The sequence below is a fragment of the Talpa occidentalis genome, unplaced genomic scaffold (assembly GCF_014898055.3).
Source record: "Talpa occidentalis isolate TD23 unplaced genomic scaffold, MPIMG_talOcc4v2.1 talOcc4.16, whole genome shotgun sequence".
Lineage (NCBI taxonomy): Eukaryota > Metazoa > Chordata > Mammalia > Eulipotyphla > Talpidae > Talpa > Talpa occidentalis.
The window spans coordinates 59,456,551-59,482,663 of record NW_023601653.1 but is presented as its reverse complement, the minus strand read 5'-3'; the positions used below and the strand labels follow the sequence as shown (position 1 = coordinate 59,482,663).

General features: G+C 36.5%; 1 protein-coding gene across 4 annotated transcripts in view; it reads right to left on the bottom strand.

Moving 5' to 3' along the window:
* EPS8 (epidermal growth factor receptor pathway substrate 8) overlaps positions 1 to 26,113 on the bottom strand; it is a 168,043-nt gene that overhangs the window by 49,202 nt on the left and 92,728 nt on the right. For 3 of the 4 annotated variants that reach the window (XM_054696427.1, XM_054696424.1, XM_037514289.2), the window contains exons 3-7: positions 13,836 to 13,879; positions 12,519 to 12,598; positions 10,712 to 10,788; positions 3,222 to 3,289; positions 1,765 to 1,926 (exon numbers count right to left, since the gene is read on the bottom strand). In XM_054696427.1, coding sequence (XP_054552402.1) covers positions 1,765 to 1,926; positions 3,222 to 3,289; positions 10,712 to 10,788; positions 12,519 to 12,577 — 366 coding nt within the window. In that variant the 5' untranslated portion in view covers positions 12,578 to 12,598; positions 13,836 to 13,879. The remainder of the gene's footprint in view (positions 1 to 1,764; positions 1,927 to 3,221; positions 3,290 to 10,711; positions 10,789 to 12,518; positions 12,599 to 13,835; positions 13,880 to 26,113) is intronic. The other variant, XM_054696425.1, reaches the window with a different exon arrangement.

Sequence of the window (26,113 nt, the reverse complement as noted above, 5' to 3'; positions counted from 1 at the left end):
TTGCAATGAATCTCTCAGATGAAAAAATTCATAGATATACAGATTCCAAACAAAAATGTCAAATGGCAGAGTTGGAATGCTCTCTCTAAAATTACATTATTGAAAATTATGAAGATATGTGGCAGTATAAAACTAAAGTCTTGTAAGAAGCATACAAATAAAATTTAAGTTCTTCTAAAAACAAAAGAATGTTCAGTTCACAATTAGAATTCAAAGGGATAATTTAAGGTGTTATCTTGACACTAAGCACCTTATGCAGACAGTGAAAGGTACAATAATGTAACTGAGGAAACTGATTTGTTTTGAAGAAACAAAATGTAATACAGCTGATAATTAGAACATTAAAGAGCAGCAATCTTTACTACAGACAGCACATATACATATACATCATACCACAAATGTATTCTAAATACTAATTCTCTGGGACCCAGCAAAGGCAAAACACATGTGCAGGTTCCACTAAGATAGAAAGAAATTTCTAGGCCATAGCAGAAAAACTTGCTATTTTTGTAAAAGTAAATTAAATAATATCTCTTGTCTATTATTACTTGAAACCAGTAGGTTTGGTGGCTGTTAGCCACAGCATACAATGGATGAAATGAAAGAAAGGGCACATTTTCCCTGACTCCTATCAGAATACTCCAACATGACTAAAACCATGATTTTCTTTATCTTAGCAGTTCAAATGCTTCTTAGATGACAGAGCTCAGAACAGTCCTTTTGTAAGAGCTCCAGTGTTGTGTGTGTGTGTGTGTGTATATATATATATATATATATATATATAATTTATATTTATATTTATAAAAATAGCCTAAAAAGAAAAGGGCTGGGGGAGGCCCAATGTGGTGCTGAAAAGTTAACAAAAATCCATTCATCCCAAACCACCCATTTACTGGGGTTTGGTTTGGTATACCATGTAATTAATATATGTCATACATGGGCCTCCCTGGTGGCGCAGTGGTTGAGCGCTGGTTTGCGAGGCTGCCCGCAGCCTTGCAGCGCCGGTTCGATCCCCGGCCGCCGGGTGAGTGTCCCACAAGGCACACGGACCTCTCCTGCCGCCCACTGCTCCCCTCAGCAGTGTATTTCGTTGGTCTGCCTATTCTGTTCCCTGCTCTGGCTCTGGTGAATTCTCTCACCCTCCTGTGCTTCTGACTATGCCCAGTGCTTGTATAAATAAATAAATCTTTAAATATATATATATATGTCATACAAAATAATGCCATATTTGTGCATTATTTTAACATTATGTAGTTTTTCCTCATTTCTCCCATCTCATAATTTGTGGTTAAAAAATAAAAAAAACACTGGATCCCTTCATCTCTCATTTAAAAAATTGATTTAATGTACTTACAGCATGTTTCTTCAAAACTAGTAACAAAAATGGGCCTCTCTGGTGGTGAAAGGGGTTGAGATGCAACCTATGAATCTGCAGTCACCACAGCGCGAGTTCGATCCCCGCCAGGGAGATAACCAGATGGTGCAGCAGACCTCTCCTGACTCTCCCGCTGCTCCCCTCAGCAGTGTATTTCCATCCATCTGCCTATTCTGTTCCCCATTCTGTCTCTGGTGAGTCCTCTCACTCCCCGCATCTCTGGCCTGTACCCCAGTTCTTGTATGCATAAATAAATAAATTTTTAACAAAAAAATTAGCAAAAATATTTTGTTACTATTACCCATTTTCAAACAATTTGACCTGACTATAAGATTATACATTTGTGAAATTGTATTAAAAATAAAATAGTATGAATTTCAAGAACTTGCCTTTGATTCTAAATCAATCAGGCTCACAGCTCTGTCATCTACCTGAAGAATCATATCTTGAGTCCATACTTTGCCTTTGGCATCAAGCAATTTCAGCTTCCGTATTCCATCATCAACAGTAATCATAGCATCTTTCCGATCCAGAACAAAGGTAGTCAAATGCTTAACATTCGCAAAAAGGAAAAAATATTGATCACACAAAGATCCGAGACACACTACCCAAAGAAAGCAAAGTTAACTGAATTACTGACAGAGAGGAGAGTACAGCAGAGAGGAGAGGGGAAAAACAATCTAGAACTTCATGGTTTTCTCCCTGAGAAAGTTAGGCAGCTTTTTGTTGAATAGAGGAAATCATGCTTGGATCATAAAATATGTAAATCTGCTTAATAGTCATGTTGAACTACATAAACAGGATATGAAAACAAGTTCTAAACAGCATAAATAAGATTTACTGAAAATGAATCCCCTCCCATTTTATTCCATTTTGGTTATTCAAATATTGAACAATGGCAAACAATCTTCATGGCAGCTTGAAAACTGAGAGTAATGACAGTCAATTTTAGTGTTTAACAACTGTCAAACTTTTCACTCTACAGAAACCACTTGCTAAACCAAAACTGTTTAATTAAATAAGCTTGAGAGAGAAAACTGAAAATAAGAGCCATTTAAAAATTATTTCCCTGCTTAAATATTTTCCATTTTATGTGAAGATCACTGAAATAGACTCCAATTAAGAGCAAATATCTTAAAAGATAGTAGAGGCAAAACTAATAAAGAAACCATTGTTTAAATAAAACTAGTAATGACTTTAGATAAAACAAAACCACTCACTGAAACTGTCAAAGGCTTAATTTCAAGACGATTCTATAGGGTCTCTCTGGTGGTGCAGGAATTAAAGTTTCAGAGCTATTTCCAGCCACTGTGACATGACTTTAATCCCCTGCCAGGGAGCTAACCCACATGGCACAGTAGACCTCTCCTGTCCTGCTCACTGCTCCCCTCAGCAGTGTATTTCAGTAGATCTGCCTGTTCTGCTCCCCTCTCTGGCTCTGGTGAATCCTCTCCCCTTCCTGTGCCATTGGCCTACACCCCAGTTCTTGTATGCATAAATTAAAAAAATAAATCTTTTTTTAAAAAAAGAAGGTACTATAGTACAAAATAAAGGTTTTTGTCCTATTAAGAAACAAAGTTGATAATGATAAAGGAGTTATTGTTCTTCTTTATTTTCTATGAAAACTGATCCCAAACTAATATGGTATTTTTGTATCTTGCTTTTACACAAAAAGTCAATACAACTTATATCACAGGAATAATTTGGGATCAATTTTCTTCTAGAGTACAAAGGTACAATTACTTGTACTATATAATACAAGTTAACACAAATTCTGATTTTACTACCAATTTTTATTTTCCCTTAAGGTTTAGTCTAACTTTTGGCAAACATGGAAGCATCTTACTTCAACGCGGTACTGGGATATGTCTGACATGCTGCTGATACTGTCCCGTGCATAGTTCTTCCTTTGTTCTGAAAGAAAAGTTTAAAAGGTCATTAGTTGCACACTCATAAGATTAAGTGCATATCTGGATGTCTTGTGGAGATCTCTAAAATGAGTCTATCTCACAAATAATACAGTAGCTGACAGGACACCATATTGTGATGTGGCTGAAAATGCTCACTATCCACAGTAAGTGAGAATGTCATCAGAAAGTTTAAATCATATGCAAGAGCAATTTGATCTGAGGTAAACTTTCAGAACCTCAAAGGTAAACATGATTATTAATGTTGTATTGGGGGGAGAGTTATTTTGTCTAAAGATTTTATTAATCAGGAAATTCCTATCTGCTCAAAAAGATAAAAATTGGCTTGCAAATTTCACCTGTTAATATTTTAAGAAAAAACAGAATATCAAATACTGCCACAGATACTGTTTTATATGAGTTAGACTCCATTATTAAAATGATAGGCATTACAAGGAACATTTCCACTCACAAAACCCCAACTATGAAGAATGTTGGAGGAGATGTAAAACATGATTTAATCACACAGATAGCCATGAAACCTTAATAATCTTCATAGAACTACAGAACACACAAATGCCATACTCAGAATTGTGGATAAAAGCAGTTAGGAAAAACTAGAAAGTTACTGTACCAAATTAACTTAAAAACAGAAATAACCTTCAGTATTCTCTTGTGAAATGCTGCAAAACCAAAATAAAATATAAAATATGCAGAAGCAACTTTTTTGTATTTACTTCTAGTCAAACAACTTGCTTATGTGCAAATTCAGAGTTGCCCTCTTTCTTCTAAAGGAAAATGCTATGATGCAAAAAGAACTCCAAGTGGGAACCCAATTTTTGATTCTAGTTCTGGCTCTGTGACCAAGAAATTTGCAAGACATAATGCAAATTTGACTCTTGACCTTAGCAACCTCACTGTAAAATAAGCGCTAAATATCCCTACAGTACTACAAAATATTCTCTTGTTCTCTCTTCCCTTAGTTTTCCTGCTGCCCAATTTTTTCCAAATATTAATGTTTCTTTTAGCTAATATAGAGACTTTCAGGAATTCTTTTAACAGAAGTGGAAATGTACTGCTAAACATAAAAAAAAATAAATAAATATTAAGCACATGTATAGATTCGGAGTGTTAACACAGAATTTTTTGGAAACTTATATAAACTTTTGGTACATAATGCAAATGAAATTATCATTTTTCTATTTACCTTAAAACAGGTAAAACTATCTACATGCCTTATGTCACTGATATCATCCTAATATATTTTATTTTTACTTTTGCAGCATTAAAATCACTTGAAAGTAGACACACTACAAAATCATTATATGCTACCTTTCTTTTTTTGTTTAGATGATGACCTGAAGAAGTATGATCCATCTGGTCCTACCAAAATAACATGATCAATAAAAAAAGATCTTGTTTCACCTTAAATGTTCTATTTTAGTTGGAGAAACCATAGACCTTCATTTGTATGATGATATTCTACATATTTAAGAAAGTGAACCACCACAATTTTTCTGATTATTAGTTGTGGATTAGTTGACATGTGATATTAACAAAGGGATCACTGTTCCTGGGAAATCCATTATAACCTTTGAAAGACATATTAAGTCAGAAAGATATCTGAGCAAAGCACTTTATAAATAGTCATTGTTTCAGACTCTGGTCCAACATATTCTGATCCAACTCTCCATGCAGACTGGTACCATGAGGGTGGTTCTGTTTCCTTTGGTCTGACTCAGGGACAGCACAGAAAATGGTAATGGTGCATAGGATCCAGTTAAGATGAGGCAACTTGCTTGTCTGAGACTTTCAGCTAAGTGGCTGGCAAACACAGGTGAAGGTGGAAAATACAGTATGTTTTGTAATTAAATATTCTCCTTATGAAGTAGTAAGAATTACTTCCCCCAAATTTCCTAATAACTACGTTTCTCAATCCCACTGAAACCTACTTGACAGAAGTAGAAAAACATCGATAGTATCTATAAATAATACAGCACTAACTGATGGTTATGACAGTGAAGAAAAATGGTGCATTGCAAATATCCCAAATTAAGAATCCATTTTAAGAACTCCTTAGCTCCTTTCTTGCCAATGCTATAATAGAGTTATATGAAATTATCTTCTAAAGATCCTAAAAATGCCACAAGATGGATTTATAAACTAGTAGTTCCAGTGATTTAAGCCAGTGAGTGGAGAAAAGCTAGTATTAACATTTTAATAGGAAATTTCAGGAAAAAGTTCCTAAAAAGGCACTAATAGACCATTTTTTTTATATGCAAATCATGTGTACTCTAGACTATAATTGTAAATAGTAATTAAGCTCCTAAACTTAAAAATCTCACCAAAAGCCTTAAAGCACTATGAAAAAATCTAAATAAAATCTCATAGATACTTAAGATAGAGCTTCTAATAATGTTCACCACTTTCTCTAATGATGGGTTTAAACCTCAGCTGCACATTAGAACAAACTTTAAAAAATACTGCCTGGGTTCCACTTTCCATATTCTAATGTAACTGGTCCAGGGCACCAGTTGGGCATTGGGATTGTTGTAAGTGTCCCAGGCAATTAAAATGTGTAACTGAAGTTAATAAGCATTGCTCCAACATTTGTGCAAATGCCAACCAACCTACTTATACATTTTCATTAAGCTGAACATTTTCCTTACAAATTGAGAATGTAAATAATGGTCAAATGGTGTATGAAACAACAACTAAATAAATTTGTCAGTAGAGTTTTGGGATTTATGACCACTAGCTACTCAACTACCAATATAAGAGTCAATGTCTGTGTGTCTCCCCTACCCCACCTCCAATCAGAGTTAGGAGCAAACTTTAATTATACCATTGCTTATGATTCATTATTTCTCCAAAGAGCTTTTATTCCATGGACCAGATCATACAATTACAAAGAGATGGAAATGGATGAATTCAGTAACGAAAGATAAAAATATTTTACATATCAGGTTAGCATTATAGATTTGAAACCCTGCTGCAAAAAAAAAAAAAATGATATTCAATTTCCAGATTAGTAACAGCAATGTCAGTTTGCAGGGACTTTGGTGATTTTGATATATCAATGTAGGTTCATCAGTTGTAACAAATATATGACTGCAGTGGTGGATGTCAACAGTGGGGGAGGCTATGCATGCATATGCAGGAGGGTATGTGGGACATCTCTGTATCTTTCTCTCAGTTTTGATGTGAACATGAAAGTGCTCTAAAACGTGAAGTCTTAATTAAAAAATAGCTAGGTTTCACAGGGTCCTCGCAGGTTGTAACTAGTACAGCAACAATGGTGACAACATGCATGTCTCTGTATTTAAATTCAAATCCCTTTTTCTGCCTTGCAGCTTATGTACCATACAGCAAGATTTAAAATAATATTCAGAAATATTTGTTTCCTCTTTCTCTGAAAAGTGTTGCTTAGAAAGAATTGACATTCGAAAAGATAAAAATGAAACATAAAATCAGCTGCTGAGTATCTGTAATTAAACAATGGACTATATAGCACAGTACTTTACACTTAAAGAACTTCCGAACACATAAAGGCGAATACCTTCTCCATTATCTTTAGTGTATAATTTCCATAGAAATGAGGTGCATCATGGGAACCAGTAAGGAGCAGTAATAACTACAAGCTCTTGCAATCAAGACAGCACACCAATAGACACTTCTTTAAAAAAACAAAGTATTTTTTATACTATAAAACTACATTATCTAAAATTTAATTTTACTAGCCTGCTCAACAAATAACTAAAATAACTAAAATAAGGAGAAAAGAAGTATTAAATTTTTTAGTTAAGTTGGAAAATTGCCAGACCATCTTTTTCTGACTCACAAACTCTTGACACCCTCTATTAAGCTGGGTCTGACTCTACCATTGCCCAATTTCCTGATAATACATAAGGTTATTTACTTCTTAAGAATTTTTTAAAAAATTCTCTTAAAAAAGATGTTAACTTTTTTTTTTTTCTCCAAGTAAAATACACATTGTAATAATCAGGATGGAGAAAAGAGAAAGGGATAATGTTGACAAAATCACTATATCACAAACCTCTCCCTTACTAACATTCTAGATGGGAATAAAAAGTTAATAGTTTAGCTCTCCTGATCCCCAAAATTTGCAGACCAGGAAGCTAAATATTCCCGGTGTTATCTAAATATAGTTTAAACTTCAACCAGAATTTGTTTATACAAAAGTTTTGTTCAAGGGCCTCCCTGGTGGCACAGGGGGTTGAGCGCAGCAATGTGAGGCTGTTCATCCCCTTTGTGGCGTGAGTTTGATGCCTGGCCAGCTAAGGAGCAACCCACTTGGTGGGGCCAACCTCTCCTGTCTCGCCCGCTGCTCCCCTCAGCAATGCATTTTGGTACATCTGCCTGTTCTGTTCCCCGCTTTCTCTGGTGAATCTTCTCACCACCTGCGACTGGCCTGTACCCCACTTCTTAAAAAAAGAAAAAAGAAAAAAAAGGTTTGTTCAAAACAAGAACATATTTCTCCACTGTCACTCATCTACCTGCTCATTCATTTCATACACATTTATGGGGAACCTGGTAGAGAGAAGACATTGCATGTTTGTGTACAGTGTGTGGGGAGGGAAGGGTTGGGCACTGGATTCTAAGAGGAACCCAACATTATCTGCAACTTCATGGAACTTAAAATCCACTATATTTCTAGGCCCAATATCTTGCTCAGATATCTTTCTTCCTTGCAAATGTAACCTCTTGTTTTTACCCTCTACTAGCCCTCTCTTTATACCTTCTGTTTCACCAATAAGCTATTTATTTTCATCACACTATACAAAATTGCCATATTTTCTTATTAAGATTTTTAGTTATGAGACTGACAAATGACTTCATTTTTTAAAAAAGAGTTCAGTTTGCTTTATAGTTAAAAAAAGAAAATAAAAATGTGCTGCCTTAATAACTAAAGGTCTTCAATTCTTAGATCTATGATTTTAGGAAGTTGTTGCTAACACAAAAGAAGCACTAAAATTTACATTTTATCCAGTATTCCTGTCTTAGCTCTCCAAAAAGAAACTTTGTATCTGAGGTATTTGTGAGAGGATTTTTTTTCTCCTTACCAAAAGTCTCAGGGGTATTTATATGTCTGGTGGATCTGTACTACTTAGCTCCTGATTCACCTATTTCCATCATTATGCATCAAATCCACCCTCAATACTGCTACTAGAGACCCAAGATAAATATGATCAATTAAACACCTGATTAAGGGCCTCCCCAGTGGCGCAGCAGTTGAGCGCTGGGTTGCAAAGCAGCCTGCAGCCTCTGCAGCACCAGTTCAATCCCCAGCTACTCCCCGGCCACTGGAGGAGGGTCCCACATGGCGCACAGACCTCTCCTGCCGCCCGCTGCTCCCCTCAGCAGTGTACTTCGGTCCTTCTGCCTGCTCTGCTCCCTGCTCTGGCTCTGGTGAATTCTCTCATCCTCCCGCGCTTCTGACTGTACCCAGTGCTTGTATAAATAAATAAATAAATCTTTAAATAAATAAATAAATAAACACCTGATTAAAACACTTCAGTAGTTCATCATCTCCTACAAACAATGTTCACATTCCCTATTGTGATTTTTCCTAATACAGTCCATGTTTATTTCTGCAATCTTATTTGGCAATGAATGCCCCACCTTGTACCCTCCAGTTAACACACTGTCTGCAGATCATTAACTCATCATATTCATTCTTCAAATATTTATTGAGCATAAATTACATATTAACCACTGTGCCGAGCTAGGGGCTCCTGAAGTAAACAAGGCAAGCATGGTCTACTTTCACAGCGCTTACAGTCTAGCTTCAAAAGGGGTTCATACTGCTGTAGACAGTAGCTGCAGCCTAAAGAGCACTATTGACCTTTCATAGTTCTGCTCAAGACTCAATCCTCTATGAAATCCCTCCTGACTGTCTCCCCCACTGACACAGAAACACCTACTCCCTACACACAGTCACCCAGGTCAATTTAACTCTGTATTATAACATGCAATTTATTTACCAAAAAGGTGAATAAACAATGAACATCTTATTAATCTTTGAAATAAATGAAAGGATATGGAAATAAAGACTATGGAGATTATAGCCTAGCATACAGAAGTGCTTTATAAAGATCAGCCTACAAATGAAAAACAAAGAATTTTTACAAAAAATATATCCTTTTTCATTTTCTTCAAGTCATCCTCTAGACCACAAGTCCCTTAAAAGTCAGGAGCCATGAATACATTATGGTCTCTGTTGTGAGAACATATTAATTATAAAATAATTATTTGTTGACTATACTCCCTAGATCTGCAATTCAGAATTATGAGGCCATGGTTAAGAGTGTCACAATAGAATCCTCCAGAAAATCAAAACCAACACTAATCATATATTGACAAGACTATAAGGAAATATATCCATGTATGGTATAAAATCTACTTATGAATGTGTGATTTGAGTCCCAAAGCCTTGTCACTGAACATATAGACAGAACAAGAATCTCAAAACCTGAAAATTGTTTTTACCACCGCCAAAACAATTTACATCTAGATAAATTATAAATCTTCAAAGTGAAAAAATGTTACTGATTCCTATAACAGACAATAATATTAATGATAATCTCAATAATAATAACGGCAAATATATAGTTTCTTCTGCTTCCTAGGCAATTTACAAGTACTAACCCATCTCGTTCTCCTATATAGGTAAGTGAAAGAACTACAGACAGGTAAAGTAATTAGCCTAAGATGAGTCAATTAATGAATGGTAGAACGGATTTGCACTAAGAAAGTCTGGTTCTAGAGTTTTTGCTCTTAACCACCATTCTGATTCTTTATTTTTGTACATTAATAAAAGGCCATGCAGACCCTGTAAAACAAATGCTTTCCTAAACATGTGGTATATTTCAGGAGTCCTCATTTCATTTTAGTAATAACATCTATCTTAGAACTTTTAAAAGCATTCTATAAGAAACAATCTATAGAGGAAAATGAAAGTTGGAGAAGATCAGGGAGAAACTGTTTATCTTGCAGAATAGAAAGAAATTACAACGCCTTGTTGGTCATATTGTTACACCACCCCAAAAGTTCAAGAGCTTTGAGGAAGAAGTTCTGTTAACTGTCAGCACACATTCAACTGCTCCGTCACCAAGCAACAAAACATATCACAAATAATTAAATGGGATAATCCACCTCAGGCATTGGTATCATGCAAGGACTTCTTAGAAAGCATAACAACACATTTCATTTTTATTTCTAAACTGTATAACAGCAAGCAGAGTTCACAGTTTTGGTAATTTTTGTAAACCCTCTTTTTAAAAGAATACTTTTCTATATATAGCTACTTCATTCTGAAGAGTATAAGCAAAGCATGGATTCAAACTATGACACTGGAAATGTACTTTGTAAAAATTAGAATTATATCCCACCAAATAAAGAAACATACCATAAAGGGCCTTTGCACTTGTCTTTGAACCGTGTTCTCTGTCCATCTGAGAAAATGTGGGTGATGATCCGTAGCCACTGTAATAAAACGCAGTCATTGTGCCGGTTAAAGTCCATGGTAAGCAATAAAAATTCAAAACTGAAAATAAGTACTCCAATACACCACAGTCACTATGTGTCATGAGCAAACATACTGAGTTTATTCGAACTGGATGAAATGGGCCAGATTCTTCTCAAGAAATAGAATACCAACCATACTACCCCAAGTAGAATCAGGGTGAGTAAGATGACAACCTTCTCTTAAACACCAAATCAGAACCAATTATGAAAATTTAAGGCTGAAATTATCTTAGAGGAGATCAAGTTTGCTCCACTGGATTGAGTTCTAAGCAATAATCCAGCCATAAAATATTCTTGGTGAATAAAGCTAATGAGGGAATAGACCCTCTTTTCATGAATACTTAAAAAGCAATCCACAAAAACAACACTTTATCATTAAATTTGATCAGCTTTTCCCTGTATATGAAAGAGTGCAAAATACAGAAAAGCACATTAAATGAAGTAAACATTAAATTAATTTTTTATATGTTCAGTAAACATTTAAGCCCTAAAACCTTGAAGAACAGGAGATACAAATAGGTAGAAGGGGGATGGAATACTACTAATAATACAAGTAAAAAGACAGTTACAGCAGAATGTAGCATCTGGGTAAAACTAATAGATATAACATCTAAGATCAAAGAAGGGCTAACTAGTAATCAGGATGACTTTACCACCATGTGGACACTTAAGCAGAATCTGAAAGAATGATAGACACTTTGTGGACTGGTGGAGAATTAGCATGACCTAGCATATCTGAGGGAAAATGCATCTAAGAGTGTGTGCCTAGAACAGATAAATGCCTAGAGAAGGAGTGACGGCACAAAGAGAAGTTAAAATCTGTATTCCTTAATACACTAAAGATTTTTATACAGAGACGTGACATGATTCCCCACAATTTTAATGATGATGATCCAGAAATTAAAAGACAAGGTAGCCAGATACAAAGCCTATAATAATATACAAAGGTTATAATAATTCAGGGACAAGACAAAGTTCATAAACAGAGCTAGAACTAAAAGAATAAAAGGAAGGGGTGAGACAAAAGTTCTTTAATAGAAAAAGAAACTGATATAAATTCATGATTAAGTAGATATTTGTTAAGAAAAGGGGGGGGGAGCAAAGGTGTGACAAAACTTTCTGGCCTGAATAACTAACAGGCAAAATATGAATGATCCTGACCTTCCCTCCTGTCTCTTAACTGATCCATATTAAAGAGATCTGCAATAGTCTGCAAAGAGAAAAGGTGAAGCATAACTCTTTATGATTACACCTGGAGCCACAGGAGTTACTTGGTTTGTTTGAATTTTCTTTTCTTTTTCACACCATAGTCAATATCTTGATATAATAGATTAAATGTCACTGAACTCTACTCATGCCAATACTTTAAGAAGAATATTAGAAGAAAGTGCCAGAGAAGCTGAATGCTCTTAAGTAAAGTATGTATCAACTACAGGAAGTAATAATATGTAAAATATCAGAATGAAAGATCTTCTATTATATCACTATCACTGAGTTAATACTCCTTTGCCATCTTTTTCTTACCAGACCCAGTAAACTCTTAATGACACACCATCTTAATAACAACATATTAATGTTAAAAAGACATTATATATCACTGAGGAATGAGGCTCATACACAGAATTAATCATTTCAATAAAAATATAAAAACAATTAAAACATCAAATTCAATATAAAACATTCCTTACTTCATTTGAGATGGATACATTCCAAAACCACCAGAATGATTAGAAAGATGACCATTCATTGTGGCTTTCACTCCTCTGTTCTGAAAAAAGGAAGGTACATAGATTGAAGGTTATAAATATGCCAAGTCACCTCACACTTCTTTAGTATCAAAAGTTATTCATTCAAGGAGAATGTGTCATTGCTTGGAATTACTCCAGAAATACAAAGATAAAGATCTCCACCCTCTAAGAGTTCAAGTGTAGATGGACATATAAACAAAGATCCAACTGACGCTTAACATTCATATACCAAAATCATATGCAAATTTAGGTGAATAAAAATCTAAACTACAGCTCTGAATCCTCTAAGTATACAGGCAGTTTAATTATATGTCATGCCCAAACTCATAATCAAATGTCATTTTATGAAATGTTACTTTATTGTTTTATTAATATAAAGACCTCAGAAATATGAAAGAGTGCAAAATACAGAAAAGCACAAAGCCCAGAGCCCCATAATTTAATCAAAACCACAGCTTTATCATTTAGTAATAACCATTTAACAGTATGTCAATTTCCTTCCAGTCTTTTTTCCTGCACATATTTTTCTTCCTTCCCTCCTCCCATCCTTCCTTCTCTCTTCTCTCTCTCTCTCTCTCTCTCTACACACACACACACACACACGTATATACAACTTTTTCTTAAGGTGCTTGTTTATACACTCCTTTTACCTTTCATGAAAACCAATTTCAAAAATTAACATTAGAATTTTTTAAAGAAATCACCACATTTCTCTTTTTCTCTAATTTCCTAATTCATGTTCCAGTTTTTGTTATGAACAAATTTCTTTTAATTTAAAATTATAACACAAGATTACATGCTTATAAAACATTAAACACATTAGGTATTTACCCTCAAAAAACCTTTTTAATGTTTCACAAAATGAACAAATTTACTTAAAATGAAGTAAAATTTCCTTATTGCCAAATCAAATGGTCTTTTATTTTATTCCCTAGAACTCATTCACTTCTATACTCCTGGATAATCTGTTTTCCCTGGGTTCTGTGGCAATAAATTATTCTGGATATTGTCTTACTTTTCTGACTTTTGCCTTTTCATCAACATTGTATTACAATGTCTTCTCAATAACCTATCCCAGCTTTTATTATTAGATCTTTATCTAATAGAAGTATTCACAACTACTGAGTGTTGGATATTGATAAATACTGGGCTTATTAAGGTAAACAGGCAGGCAGGGTCTAATATTATTAGATCTTTATCTAATAGAAGTATTCACAACTATTGAGTATTGGATATCATGATAAATACTGAGCTCACCAAGGTTAACAGGCAGGCAGGGTCCCAGTTATAGAGCCAAGAGTCTAATAGGGAAAACAAATACTATGTAAGTAAATATAGAATTAGAAACAGTAAATATTAAATAGCTGTTACTATTACAAAGGGACAACACAGGGTGATATGAGGCAGGTAAAAGGGAACTTTATTCAGATTGGAAGGGCATAGAAAGCCTACACAAAGAAATGATATTCAAGATGTACTAATTCAAATTAATCCCTTCTCATTCTTCAGATCTCAGCTCAATCTCAGTATCTTGGGAAGTTTGAACAGACTTCCAAATAGGTAAAATCTCCGTGAAGAGAGAAAATCCTCTATCAAGCACTCTTAGCACTAAAAATCATTTTCCAGAGACCTTATCACAGTTATAAATTTTGTGTAAATTAGTTTCTGATTGTTCACTAGACTGTAAGTTCATAAGAGCAGAGACTTGTTTGGTGACTGCTGTTTCTGAAGCAGTAAAAACAGGACCAGGCATACAACAGTGTTCATCAAATATTTAATCAATGAAATAAGATGGGAAAGCCCACATCCCACTCTTCTCAAGGAGACAAAATTAAGTCAAGAAACATATAGAAAATAATTAAGTCCCAATGTGTTTGACACTATTTTAAATCTATTAACAAGTTAACCAACCAATCAATCAATCAATCTGTCCACTAGAGGTTTGGAGACAGGAAAACCATGCTAACTACTATCATAATTTGTGCAAGGGCTGAAACTTGACCTAGTTCTAAAAGTATGGATATGATTTAAAGTGAATTCAAGGGCCTCCCTGGTGGCACAAGGGGTTAAGCACCATTCTATGATGCTATCCATATCCTCTGCAGCACGAGTTCAATCCCCGTTGCGCCAGAAAGACACCCACATGGCGAAGCAGATCTCTCCTGGCTCACCCGCTGCTCCCCTCAGCAGTGTATTTCAGTCAGTCTGCCTATTCTGTTCCCCACTCTGTCTCTGGTGAATCCTCTTGCCCCCCCATCTCTGGCCTGTACCCTAGCTGTTGTATGGATAAATAAGTCTTTAAAAAATAAAATGAATTCAAAACCCAAGTTTAATTCAAGTTTTCCCAATGCCTTTGTCTACTTTTGTTCACAGCTAAGTAGTAAATTTACGAATTAGGACCTCCTTGGTGGCGCAAGGGGTTGAGCACTGCACTATGAAGCAATCCGCAGCCTCCGCAGCATGAGTTCGATCCCCGGCCGGCCAGTGGGGAAACCACATGGAGCAGCAGACCTCTCCTGCCTTGCCTGCTGCTCCTCTCAGCAGTGTATTTCAGTCAGTCTACCTGTTCTGTGCCCCACTCTGTCTCTGATGAACCCCGCATTTCTGGCCTGCACCCCAGTTCTTGTATGCACAAATAAATAAATCTTTTAAAAAAATTATGAATTAACAAATATTAACCTCTACTTTAGATGAGTACAGCATTTATAAAATTACATTGCATTTTTTAAAAAATTTATTTATGCATATAAGAACTGGGGTACAGGCCAGAGGTACGGGGGTAAGAAGAGACACCAGAGAGAGTGGGGAGCAAAACAGGCAGATTGACTGAAATACACTGCTGAGGGGAGCAGCGGGCGAGTCAGGAGAGGTCTACTGCACCACATGGGTAGCTCCCTGGCTGGCAGGAGGCTGCAGAGGCTGCAGATAGCTTCATAGTGTGGTGCTTAACCCCTTGCACCATGAGGGAGGCCCACAATTACATTACATTTAAATAATATTGTTTATACTGTTTTTATTACTTTGTTTACTGATTTCCTTCTTCTATTCATACTTTGTACAATCAGTGGTATATACACCAGTAAGACAATTCTCTAGGGAAAAATAAAACCCTGGTTTGTAATGCTTAAAGACGTCCATGATACAAATATCCCTACTATGGCCTGTTTCAAGCTATCAGTGTTTTAACAGCAGTTTACAGAATTCTTAAATATTTCACAATTGACTTTCACATTTCTCTAGGGTCCAGAAAGAACATTTCACTGCTGCATTCTAGAATCTGGGCCAGGGCAGAGGCCCAGAGTAACATCATGAATCTAGAGCTAATGGTTAGTACACAGGCATTCACAGAGAGAAACCTGGAACTCTAACACTATTTCTGGCATTAACAATCCTAGGGAAGTCAATGAAGTCTCTGTCTCAATTTTCTGTTCTGTAGCACAGAGATAATTTTTGATCTTTCTAGCTTATGAGACTAGCAAAAGATCAAATAAAGAGAGATGTGTGAATTTCTTCCAAAGTTTGTTAATCGTTTTTTGTTTTTTTTTTAAAGAAGTGTTCTTTCAAAACAAACTGGTTCATTCAGTATATAAATTAAAACTCTGAGTTTGTACTGATTTCGATCTGGTTTGCATTTTAAAACCACAGCAGCTGGTTTTAATAAAATGTGATAGCTACAGCACCTCATCTTTCTCATGTTTAATTCTTCATAACAGTCAAATAAATGTGTTTTTTTTTATATAGTGATCTGTCAGAATGAGAGAGCAATGGAAAAAGGAATAGAAAATGTCGATTTGCTAAATTGAATTTTAAATATAGAAACTTTTCTAGTTTGACAGTAACAGTTTCCCCTGTCACAGCTGCACATGCAACAATGGAGGTTTCAACTATTTAAGTTCAGCAGTTAAGATACACACCTTGCAAAGGAAACTATTACAAAAGCCTGCTTTCCTCTGGGCTTTTAAAAAACAAACCCATTTTATACCTGCAGAGACCATATAGACAACTTAGTAGAACCATCAGCTCTTATTGAAAAGTTAGATACTTTTATTAACTCTTAGGCAACACATCTTGAAAACTAAGGAACTAAAGTCTTTCTTTTCCCTTTAAGGCCTTTCTTTACTGACCTAACTGCTTAATGCTACCAGAAGTAGTCAATAAAACCATTCTTAGAACTTCAGGAGACTAGGTTCCTCTTTTTGTTAATAACAAAAACATTTTTAGGCTGTTCATAAGTTAGGACATAATTCGAGGAGAAAGTCTGTTTAATTCAGAAGTGCTTTTGGCTTAATAAGTAGCTGAAGAAAAATATTCATTACTAAAATATAATAATCTATTAAAAAGAACAGTTTAGCACAGGGCCTATGTTCAAATCAGTTGTGATTCATAGGAAGACCTGAAACAGAGAAGAGTCATCTATACCCCATCACTGCTGCTTGAGTTTCCCCTGTGATTCTTGTTGCTATAACAACATTATCAACACACAGGGACTTTGGATGTTATAGATGGAAAAAATGACTAATATCGCAGTTCAAAACATTGTTAGTATACTAATTTATTTTTAGTATGCTAATTTAAAAAAGAAAAACTATTTATTTACTCTTCACCCTATGAGTATTATACTAAATGTCTTCAAAAAAATTACAAAGCACTATTTTCTATTCTCAATTCACAGATGAAGAAATTGAGCTGTAGACATCAGTGCAGTATATTGAAACTTTTTTAAAAGTCTTAAACCATGTACCAATAACCAGTAATGTTCTGTTTCTCAGATGAGATATAAACACAGCAGAGAACAAAGGAGTAAAGGACATTCTGAGAGTCTCACTTCATGTGACATCTTAGAAACCTCACCTTATCCCATCCATACCACGACCTTTGGATGCAGTTATCAGCTCTATCCCATACCTGAGGAGAACAGCCTCTAATAAGGTAAACCAATACTTCATTGTGAACACAAGAAGTTGCAATACAACCAGATTCAAACTCAGATCTGGCTGACTGGTCCCTTCCCAATAAATTGCATTGCTAGGGGGACCATTATTTACTCTTGAAACATTCTCAGTTCTTTTCCTTCCTAGTGTTTCAACGACCATCTTTGTTTCAGTCAACAATGTTTCTTAAAATACAAAAAAATTATAGTTTTTTTGAAGACTTATACTGTGCAAAACGATATTAGAATGGTAATGGTGCCACTATCTTAAGAAATGGCTCTGCTGCTTCATAAATATACTTTTCACTTAAGAATGTAAAATAAAGTCATCAGGTCTGAAAACCCCACATATTTAAAACTACTTTTAATTATGATAAGGAAATGGCACTAGTTGGACTGAATCTAGTAATACTCAATTTTTCACTAAATAGCCAAATATTTATTTACATTACTTTCTTGGGTTAATTTTCATTGGTAGTTGGCAAAGCTTCTAATTATAAACACGGGTTTTTTGAGAACTTCAGCCCCATGTAAGTAGCATATACAATCTATAAATTAACCTCGATTGTTTGCATTTCTTCCATGACAGTTAAATACATATTGAATGGGGGAAAAGGAAGTAAGTCTCTAGTTTAGTTAGAATCTCCTAACAGCACCACCAACAAAACATGGGAGAAAAGGGAATGAAATGAGGAGAGAAGAAATTATCTCAACCTCTACTACCAAGATCTCCTGAACCGGGCCTCCCCTGGTGGCGCAGGCGGTTGAGCGCTGCGCTGTGAAGCTGTCAGCAGCCTCTGCAGCGCCAGTTCCATCCAGGCCAATGGGCTAGGGTCCCATATGGCGCACAGACCTCTCCTGCAGCACCCGCTGCTCCCCTCAGCCGTGTATTTCGTCGGTCTGCCTGTTCTGTTCCCCGCTCTGGCTCCAGTGAATTCGCTCACCCTCCCGCACTTCTGACTGTACCCAGTGCTTATATAAATAAATAAATAAATAAATAAATCTTAAAAAAAAAAAAAAAACCCACAATCAAGGTGTGAGGATTGCTGAGCTCTTCTGAAGGACAAGGTGGGGAAGACCTCACCTTGCTTCTGATAGTTGCTAGAGTTCTTTGGCTTTTCTTGACTAATAGCACAACATCCAATCTCTGCCTGTCATCATATGGTCTTCTCCCCTGGGTGTCTGTGCAAACTTCTTTCTTATAGGGACACAAGTCTTTAGCTGAGGGTTCTCCCTAATCCAGTATGACCTCATTTTCACTTGATTTCACTGGCAAAGACCCTATCCAAAGGCAATCACATTCACAGGCACAAGGGGGTCAGACTTAAAAATATTTAGTGACATAATTCAACCTGAAACAATGAACTTGACAGTTTTTAAAGGAGGATAGCATTCTGATATTCTGTAAAATGGCTCTTATTTCAGGCTTATCTAATGCTTTTCTTGTGATTATAGGCTTTACAGAGAAAGGTATGACAGATACAACATGCCATTCTCATCACATCATAGCAAGAGTGCATGGTATTTGCATGACTTACTACTGTTTATGATAACCTTGATCACTGATTTAGCCATTTGTCTGGTGTTTCCACTATCAAGTAACTTCCCTCACAACCAATAAACAGGTCTTGTTAGAAGGTAGATATTATTTCAGTCTATACTTAATAGCCTTCACCTCCTTGAAGGGAGAGTATCTGTATAAATTATTTGGAATTCCTCTGTATGGGGAATTAGTATTTTTTCTGCCATTTATTTTTTTTCCTGTGTCATTTTTTATGGAACTGAAAGCACAGGGGGAAGAGGTTCAGATTTATCAAACAGAAATTCCTGATTATTCACTCCCTGAAAAATTCCTATTTCAGGTGGATTAGATAAGAGATGAGTTAAACTTCAGTTCTGTGCTGGATATGAAATAGCGCTGGGGTTGGGAGAGAGATGCGGAAGAGAATACAAGTGAAATCAGGGCATGAGAGAGATCCCAGCTCTTAACAAAGAACTTTGGGCAATATCATGAGATGATCAGAATTTTAAAAAGTAACATTATCTAAGAAGTTAAAATATTCCCAGAAATAAATGTTGAGTACAAATTTTCCAAAGAGGCAAATCTTTTTCTGTCAATTCAGTTCTCAGTAGGACATTGCAGAAAATAACATTTTGGAACAAGAAGTAGAGAAAATTATCCCATCTACCCTAGCCTGTCCTTACTTCCTAGGAATTTTTTTTCAAATCTCTACTTTTTTTGTAAATCAGCCTTGAGAATTAACATGTACTAATAACTCTATGAGCCTTAGTGGAAGAGATCCAAAATTAAACTTGTGTCACTGACTTCTGCACAACAAAGACACTGAGTAAACAAGAATTTTCACAAATGTTTATTACTAGATATCCTTTCTCCACAGCAGTACCACATACTAAGAACAATCCAAAAAATTTTACAAGGCAAATACAGAAAGAACTACCCAGGCTTCATGTAGCTTGGGTAGATAGAAAGACAGAAAAACTGGCTGCAGATTGTATTTAACAAAGTTGCAACTATTGAATTCAAATTCCATTGTGACGTATTAAATGCTGCTAAAAACAGTAAATCATAAAAGCTTACAGATAAAATAAGGGAGTTATCCCACAGATGACATATACCATATTAATATTTAACTACCCTATTGTCAAATGATTACTGTCTGTATTATCTATAGCAAATAGCATTAATCAGTAAACCAAATATTAACAGTGATTCACTCTGCATTTTCAGTATAGATCCTTTAGAGGATAAATGGATATAAACTGAACCATGTATTTTTAGAAATGGGTATAATCCGCCACATGGGAAGTGTCACCTTTAAGCAATTGTGTCAAATTAATACCATTTTTCTAAATCATAACTACATCTCATTCAGGTTACTACAAGTATAAACTACACTGGGCTTTGTTTTTAGTAGTGTAATTCAGTTTAAATGAAGGTGAAATAAAGCTTTCTACTGCATTATTATGTGCATGCCTACTTCACACCCAAACTGCTTCTCAGATATTTAACAAAGATGCTGCTTTTCATCTGTCATACTATGCCAACATTGATTATTTTGATAAGACAGATATCATATCTTAACAAGGATTATTATTCATTCCTTTAAATTATCTATACTCTTTTAGCAAGACATGGTATTACAGATTGAAATACCAGCATAATGGTTACATGGGGCCAGGTATTTGTTCTAAAAGAATACTTTGTCTACTGCTTTAGGTACCAGAGTAAACCAAGTTTGATATGTACAGTTTCATAAGCACATGAAAGTTCCTTAATGGACACATAAGGCAAAACTCTAATTCTTAAATGTCCCTTATACATATTATTTAATAGCACTTAACACTTCGTTGATATTAAAAAATGCACTCCTTTCAAATGCTAATTTTCACTTATCTTCAAAAATAGAGGCAGTACTAATATGCTGAAAGAAGGTGATCCAGCCAAGTACAGTCAAAACAAAACAAAAAATCCATTCCAATAGTTATCTATACTTGGCTGAATACCAAAGTAACTGGTTAACAGAAGGTACTCCTAAAAAAACAAATCTCAGGTTTTGTCCTTTGACAAATTGAAAATTTTCACATCTTGGGCCTCCCCGGTAGTGCAGTGGTTGAGCGCTGGGTTGGAAAAAGGCGTATTTAGAAAAAGAGCACATTACAGATGATGGAGGAGAGCCTAGAAAAAAGTTCAAGGGAAAGTGCATGGGCATGAGGGGGGCCTAGAGAACAAAATCCCCCTTAAAGGAGGATAAAACCAAAGAAAGCAAGATAAATATCTTCAGAAATATATGGTAGCGAAGGGGCGGAGCAACATGGCGGCGAGGAGATGCTGCGAGTAAGATCTCCCATTAAAAAAAGTTAATAGGGAGGAAAAGAGGCAGGTCCCAATGAGAATTGGGACACGGAAGATAAACAGACGACTCCAGCAAACTACCCGAAGAAGAAAGTTGCCACAAAAGAGGACTAGATGGGAGGAAAGCGCAGAACCCTGCTCCCCTCCCCCACCCACAGAGTCCGCACTCTCCTACCAGCAGAGAGGAGGAAAACAACAAACTAAAACGACCAACAAGAACAAACTACGCATCAAGCGGGACTAGGAGTGGAAAGGAACTATTGCAGCCACCACACCCCGTGAACTGGAGCCGTGGAGAACCCTGCAGGATTCCCCGCTGCGGTGAGCGAATGGCTCCAGGCGCCATTAGAGAACAACAGACTCTGGAGACCCACACACAGCCCCTGGCCGGCTGGTAAGCTTGCGTGGAAAAGCGTGCGCTTGAAAAGCAAACGCGGATCGGGATCGCGGCTGCCCAGGTCCCCGCGCCTGAGACTGAGGCTTGCGGGGAGACGCGCGGAGGCCCTCACTGAGGTGAAAGTCCCTCACCGAGTAAGCAGGAACCAGGCGCCCAGGCACGGGAGAAGGGTGCAAAAGGCGCCATTCCCATGCCACTGAACTGGGCTACAGCCCACGTCCTGGACCTGAGGGCTTTGGAACTGAGACCCGGGGCACGAAATTCGGGGCGTGGGTTCTCCACGATGGTGGGGCACAAGGCAGACACAGCACACCAAAGCTGTTGAGGTTTACCCTACCATTCCCGCTCTGTTCCCTGTCCCACAGGGTGGGGGGGGCAAAAAACAGCCCCCCAAGGACAATAGGAGAGATCTATGGCGCCACCTAGCAACCAGAAAAAAAAGTCACTAACACCCCATAGAACAGGGAAATTACTTAAGACTGTTTGAAAAGGGCAGAAGGCTGCTGGAGGAGACAGTGGCCAGCTGGGAAGTTAGCCCACGCCAGGCCCCTTCCGACCAGCAGTCTGAGCCCACAGAGGGAACAGGCATCCAAGGCCGGGGCAGACCGGGCGCGCAGAAGAGTGTGCCTGAGACCGGATGCGCAGGGACTGAGTCCCGCGTCGCCATTTTAGAACAGGGACATTTCTTCAGTAAAGACAGCCTGAAATCAGCAGAAAGCTCCCTCAGAAGACAGAGATGGCTCCTGGAGGAGCCAGAGGGGAGTGGAGAAGTTCACCCAAGATGCCGGCCAGTCCAAGCAACACAGTGTCCCAATGCATATGACAAATTAGAAAACAGAGAGTAGGGAGTAGAAGAACAACACGCAACCTAACAACTCCTCAGGAAAAAAGCACACCACAAAAAGAAAACCACCCCCCAGATTACAACGACAGTAACTTGGAAGAACTTCTGAGACTTCCAGAAAGAGAATTTAAAATTGCCATGATTAAAAAAGTGACAGAAGTCATAAAGGAAAACAATGATATGAGAAAAATAATCAACGATCAGAAGAATGAAATTGAGTCCCTAAAGAGGGAAGCAAAAGAAACGCAGGAGATCAAAGAATTAATGGAGGAACTAAAGAACTCTGGGAAAACCAATGAAAGCGAAATAGATGAAATGGAAGAACGAATAAGTACTCTTGAAGACACAGAAATAAAAAGAACCAAAACAGAAAAGGAAAGAGAAGTTAAGAAGGAAAAAGAACGAAGAAAGACTTCGGGAACTATCTGACTCTATGAGGAAAGGAAATATAAGAGTTATAGGAATTCCAGAAGGAGAGGAGAAAGATGTAGGAACAGAGAAAATATTCCAGGAGATAATTGAAGAGAACTTCCCAAATGCAAAGAAGGAGCTGAAAATTGATATACAAGAAGCAAGAAGAACACCAAACTTCCACGATGAAAGGAAAAATACAGCAAGACACATAATAGTAAAGCTCCCAAGAATCCAGGACAAGGAAAAAATAATGAAGCTGGAAAGAGGGAAGAAACAGATAACATTCAAAGGAAAACCAATCAGGCTGACATCAGACTTCCCTGAAGAAACACTACGGGCAAGGAGAGAGTGGAGGGACATAGTCAACAGACTCCAAGAAAACAGATGCCAACCAAGAATACTCTATCCCACAAAGCTCTCCTTTCTCTATGAAGAAAGAATAAGGACCTTCCCAGGCAAACAGAAACTCTGGAATTTCATTACGACTAAACCCCCACTCCAAAAAATACTACAAGGAATCCTAAAGACAGAACCTCAGAGGGATGAATAACAATGAAAGAAGGCCAAAAAAAAAGTTATTAAAAGAATAAATAAATAAAATCAAAGGAAAGACAAACACAATGGCAAATTCAGATGCTAACATATCAATATTAACTCTAAATGTAAATGGACTAAACTCTTCAATAAAAAGACACAGAGTTGCAGCCTGGATTAAGAAACAAAACCCAACCTTTTGCTGTCTCCAGGAAACACAGTTAGCTACAAAAGATAAAAATAGGCTCAAAGTTAAAGGATGGAAAACAATCCTACAAGCAAATGGACCAAAAAAGAAGGCAGGAACAGCTATACTCATATCAGATAAAACAGATTTCAAACTTAAAAAGATAAAAAGAGACCCCAGTGGTCATTACATTATGATCAAGGGGACAATATTTCAAGAAGAAATAATACTCATTAACATATATTCACCAAACGAAGGAGCACCAAAATATATCAGACAACTATTGGCATCTCTGAAAACAGACATCAGAGAAAACACATACGTAGTGGGAGACTTCAACACACCACTATCAACAAAGGATAGATCAACAAGACAAAAAATAAGTAAAGACACTAAAGCTCTAAATAAGGATCGAGAGTGCTTGGGCTTAACAGACATATATAGAACACTAAACCCAAAAAAATCTGAGTATACATTTTTCTCAAGCGCACAAGGATCATTCTCTAGGATCGATCATATACTGGGGCACAAAACAAACATGAACAGACACACCAAGATTGAAATCATACCAACCATCTTTTCTGACCACGAAGGCATCAAACTAGAAATAAATCATAAAAAGAAGGCAAGTTACTCTCCTACCTCGTGAAGATTGAAACCCACACTACTGGAAGTCCACTGGACTAACGAGGAGATAAAAGAAGAAATTAAAAAATTCTTTGAATTGAATGACAAGGAGGACACCAATTTCCTAAATGTATGGGATGCAGCAAAAGCAGTAATAAGAGGAAAATATATAGCAATAGATGCTCACATCAAGAAACAAGAAAGAACTCAAAGAAACAACCTAATCTCGAAGCTCAAAGATCTAGAAAAAGAACAACAAAAAAACCCCAAAACCAGTAGAAGAAAAGAAATAATAAAAACCAAAGCATAAATAAATGAAATCGAAACTAAAAAAACAATCCAAAAGATCAATGAAACCAAGAGCTGGTTCTTCGAAAAAATAAATAAAATAGATAAACCCCTAGCCAGGCTCACAAGGGCAAAAAGGGAGAAAGCACAAATAAATAGGATAATATATGAAAGAGGAGAAATCACAATGGACACAGCAGAAATCAAAAGAATAATTAATAACTACTATGAATAGTTATATGGAAACAAGTTCAACAATCTAGAGGAGATGGACAAATTCCTACAACTCTACAATCACCCAAAGCTAGATAAAGAAGAAATAGAACACCTAAACAGACCAATTACAAGCAGCAAAATTGAAATGGTAATCAAAAACCTCCCCAAAAACAAAAGCCCAGGACCTGATGGATTTACAAATGAATTCTACCAAACATTCAGAGAGGAATTAGTGCCTATCCTTCACAAACTCTTCCAAAAAATTGAAAAGGAAGGTATAATACCTAACACGTTCTATGAAGCCAACATTACACTAATACCAAAACCGAACAAGGACAACACAAAAAAAGAAAACTATAGGCCAATCTCCCTAATGAACACTGATGCAAAAATCCTCAATAAAATTTTAGCTATCAGAATCCAACAGTGTATCCATAAGGTAATTCACCATGACCAAGTAGGATTCATTCCAGGGACACAAGGATGGCTCAACATCTGAAAATCAATCAACGTTATCCAACACATCAACAAAAAGAAATATAAAAACCATATGATAATATCAATAGATGCCGAGAAAGCTTTCGACAAAGTGCAACACCCGTTCATGATAAAAGCCCTTGAAATTCTAGGGATACAAGGAACATACCTCAACATCATAAAGGCCATATACGACAAGCCAACAGCCAGTATCATTCTCAATGGTGAAAAGCTGAAAGCATTTCCATTAAGATCTGGGACAAGACAAGGATGTCCACTCTCACCACTGCTTTTCAATATAATACTGGAAGTCCTAGCCAGAGCAATAAGACAAGAGAAAGACATACAAGGAATCCAAATAGGAAAAGAAGAAGTCAAACTATCACTATTTGCAGATGATATGATAATATACATAGAGAACCCCAAAAACTACATACAAAAACTAACTGAACTCATCAATCAGTTCAGCAAAGTGGCAGTATAAAAAATCAACATGCAAAAGTCAGAAGCCTTCCTATACACTAACAATAAATCTGAAGAAGAAGAAATGAAAAAAACCATCCCCTTTATTATCGAAACAAAAAAAATCAAATACTTGGGAATAAATCTAACAAAAGAGGTAAAGGACCTATACAAAGAAAACTATAAAACACTGTTAAAAGAAATAGAAGAAGATACAAAGAAATGGAAAGACATCCCCTGCTCATGGATTGGAAGAATAAACATTATTAAAATGGCCATCCTACC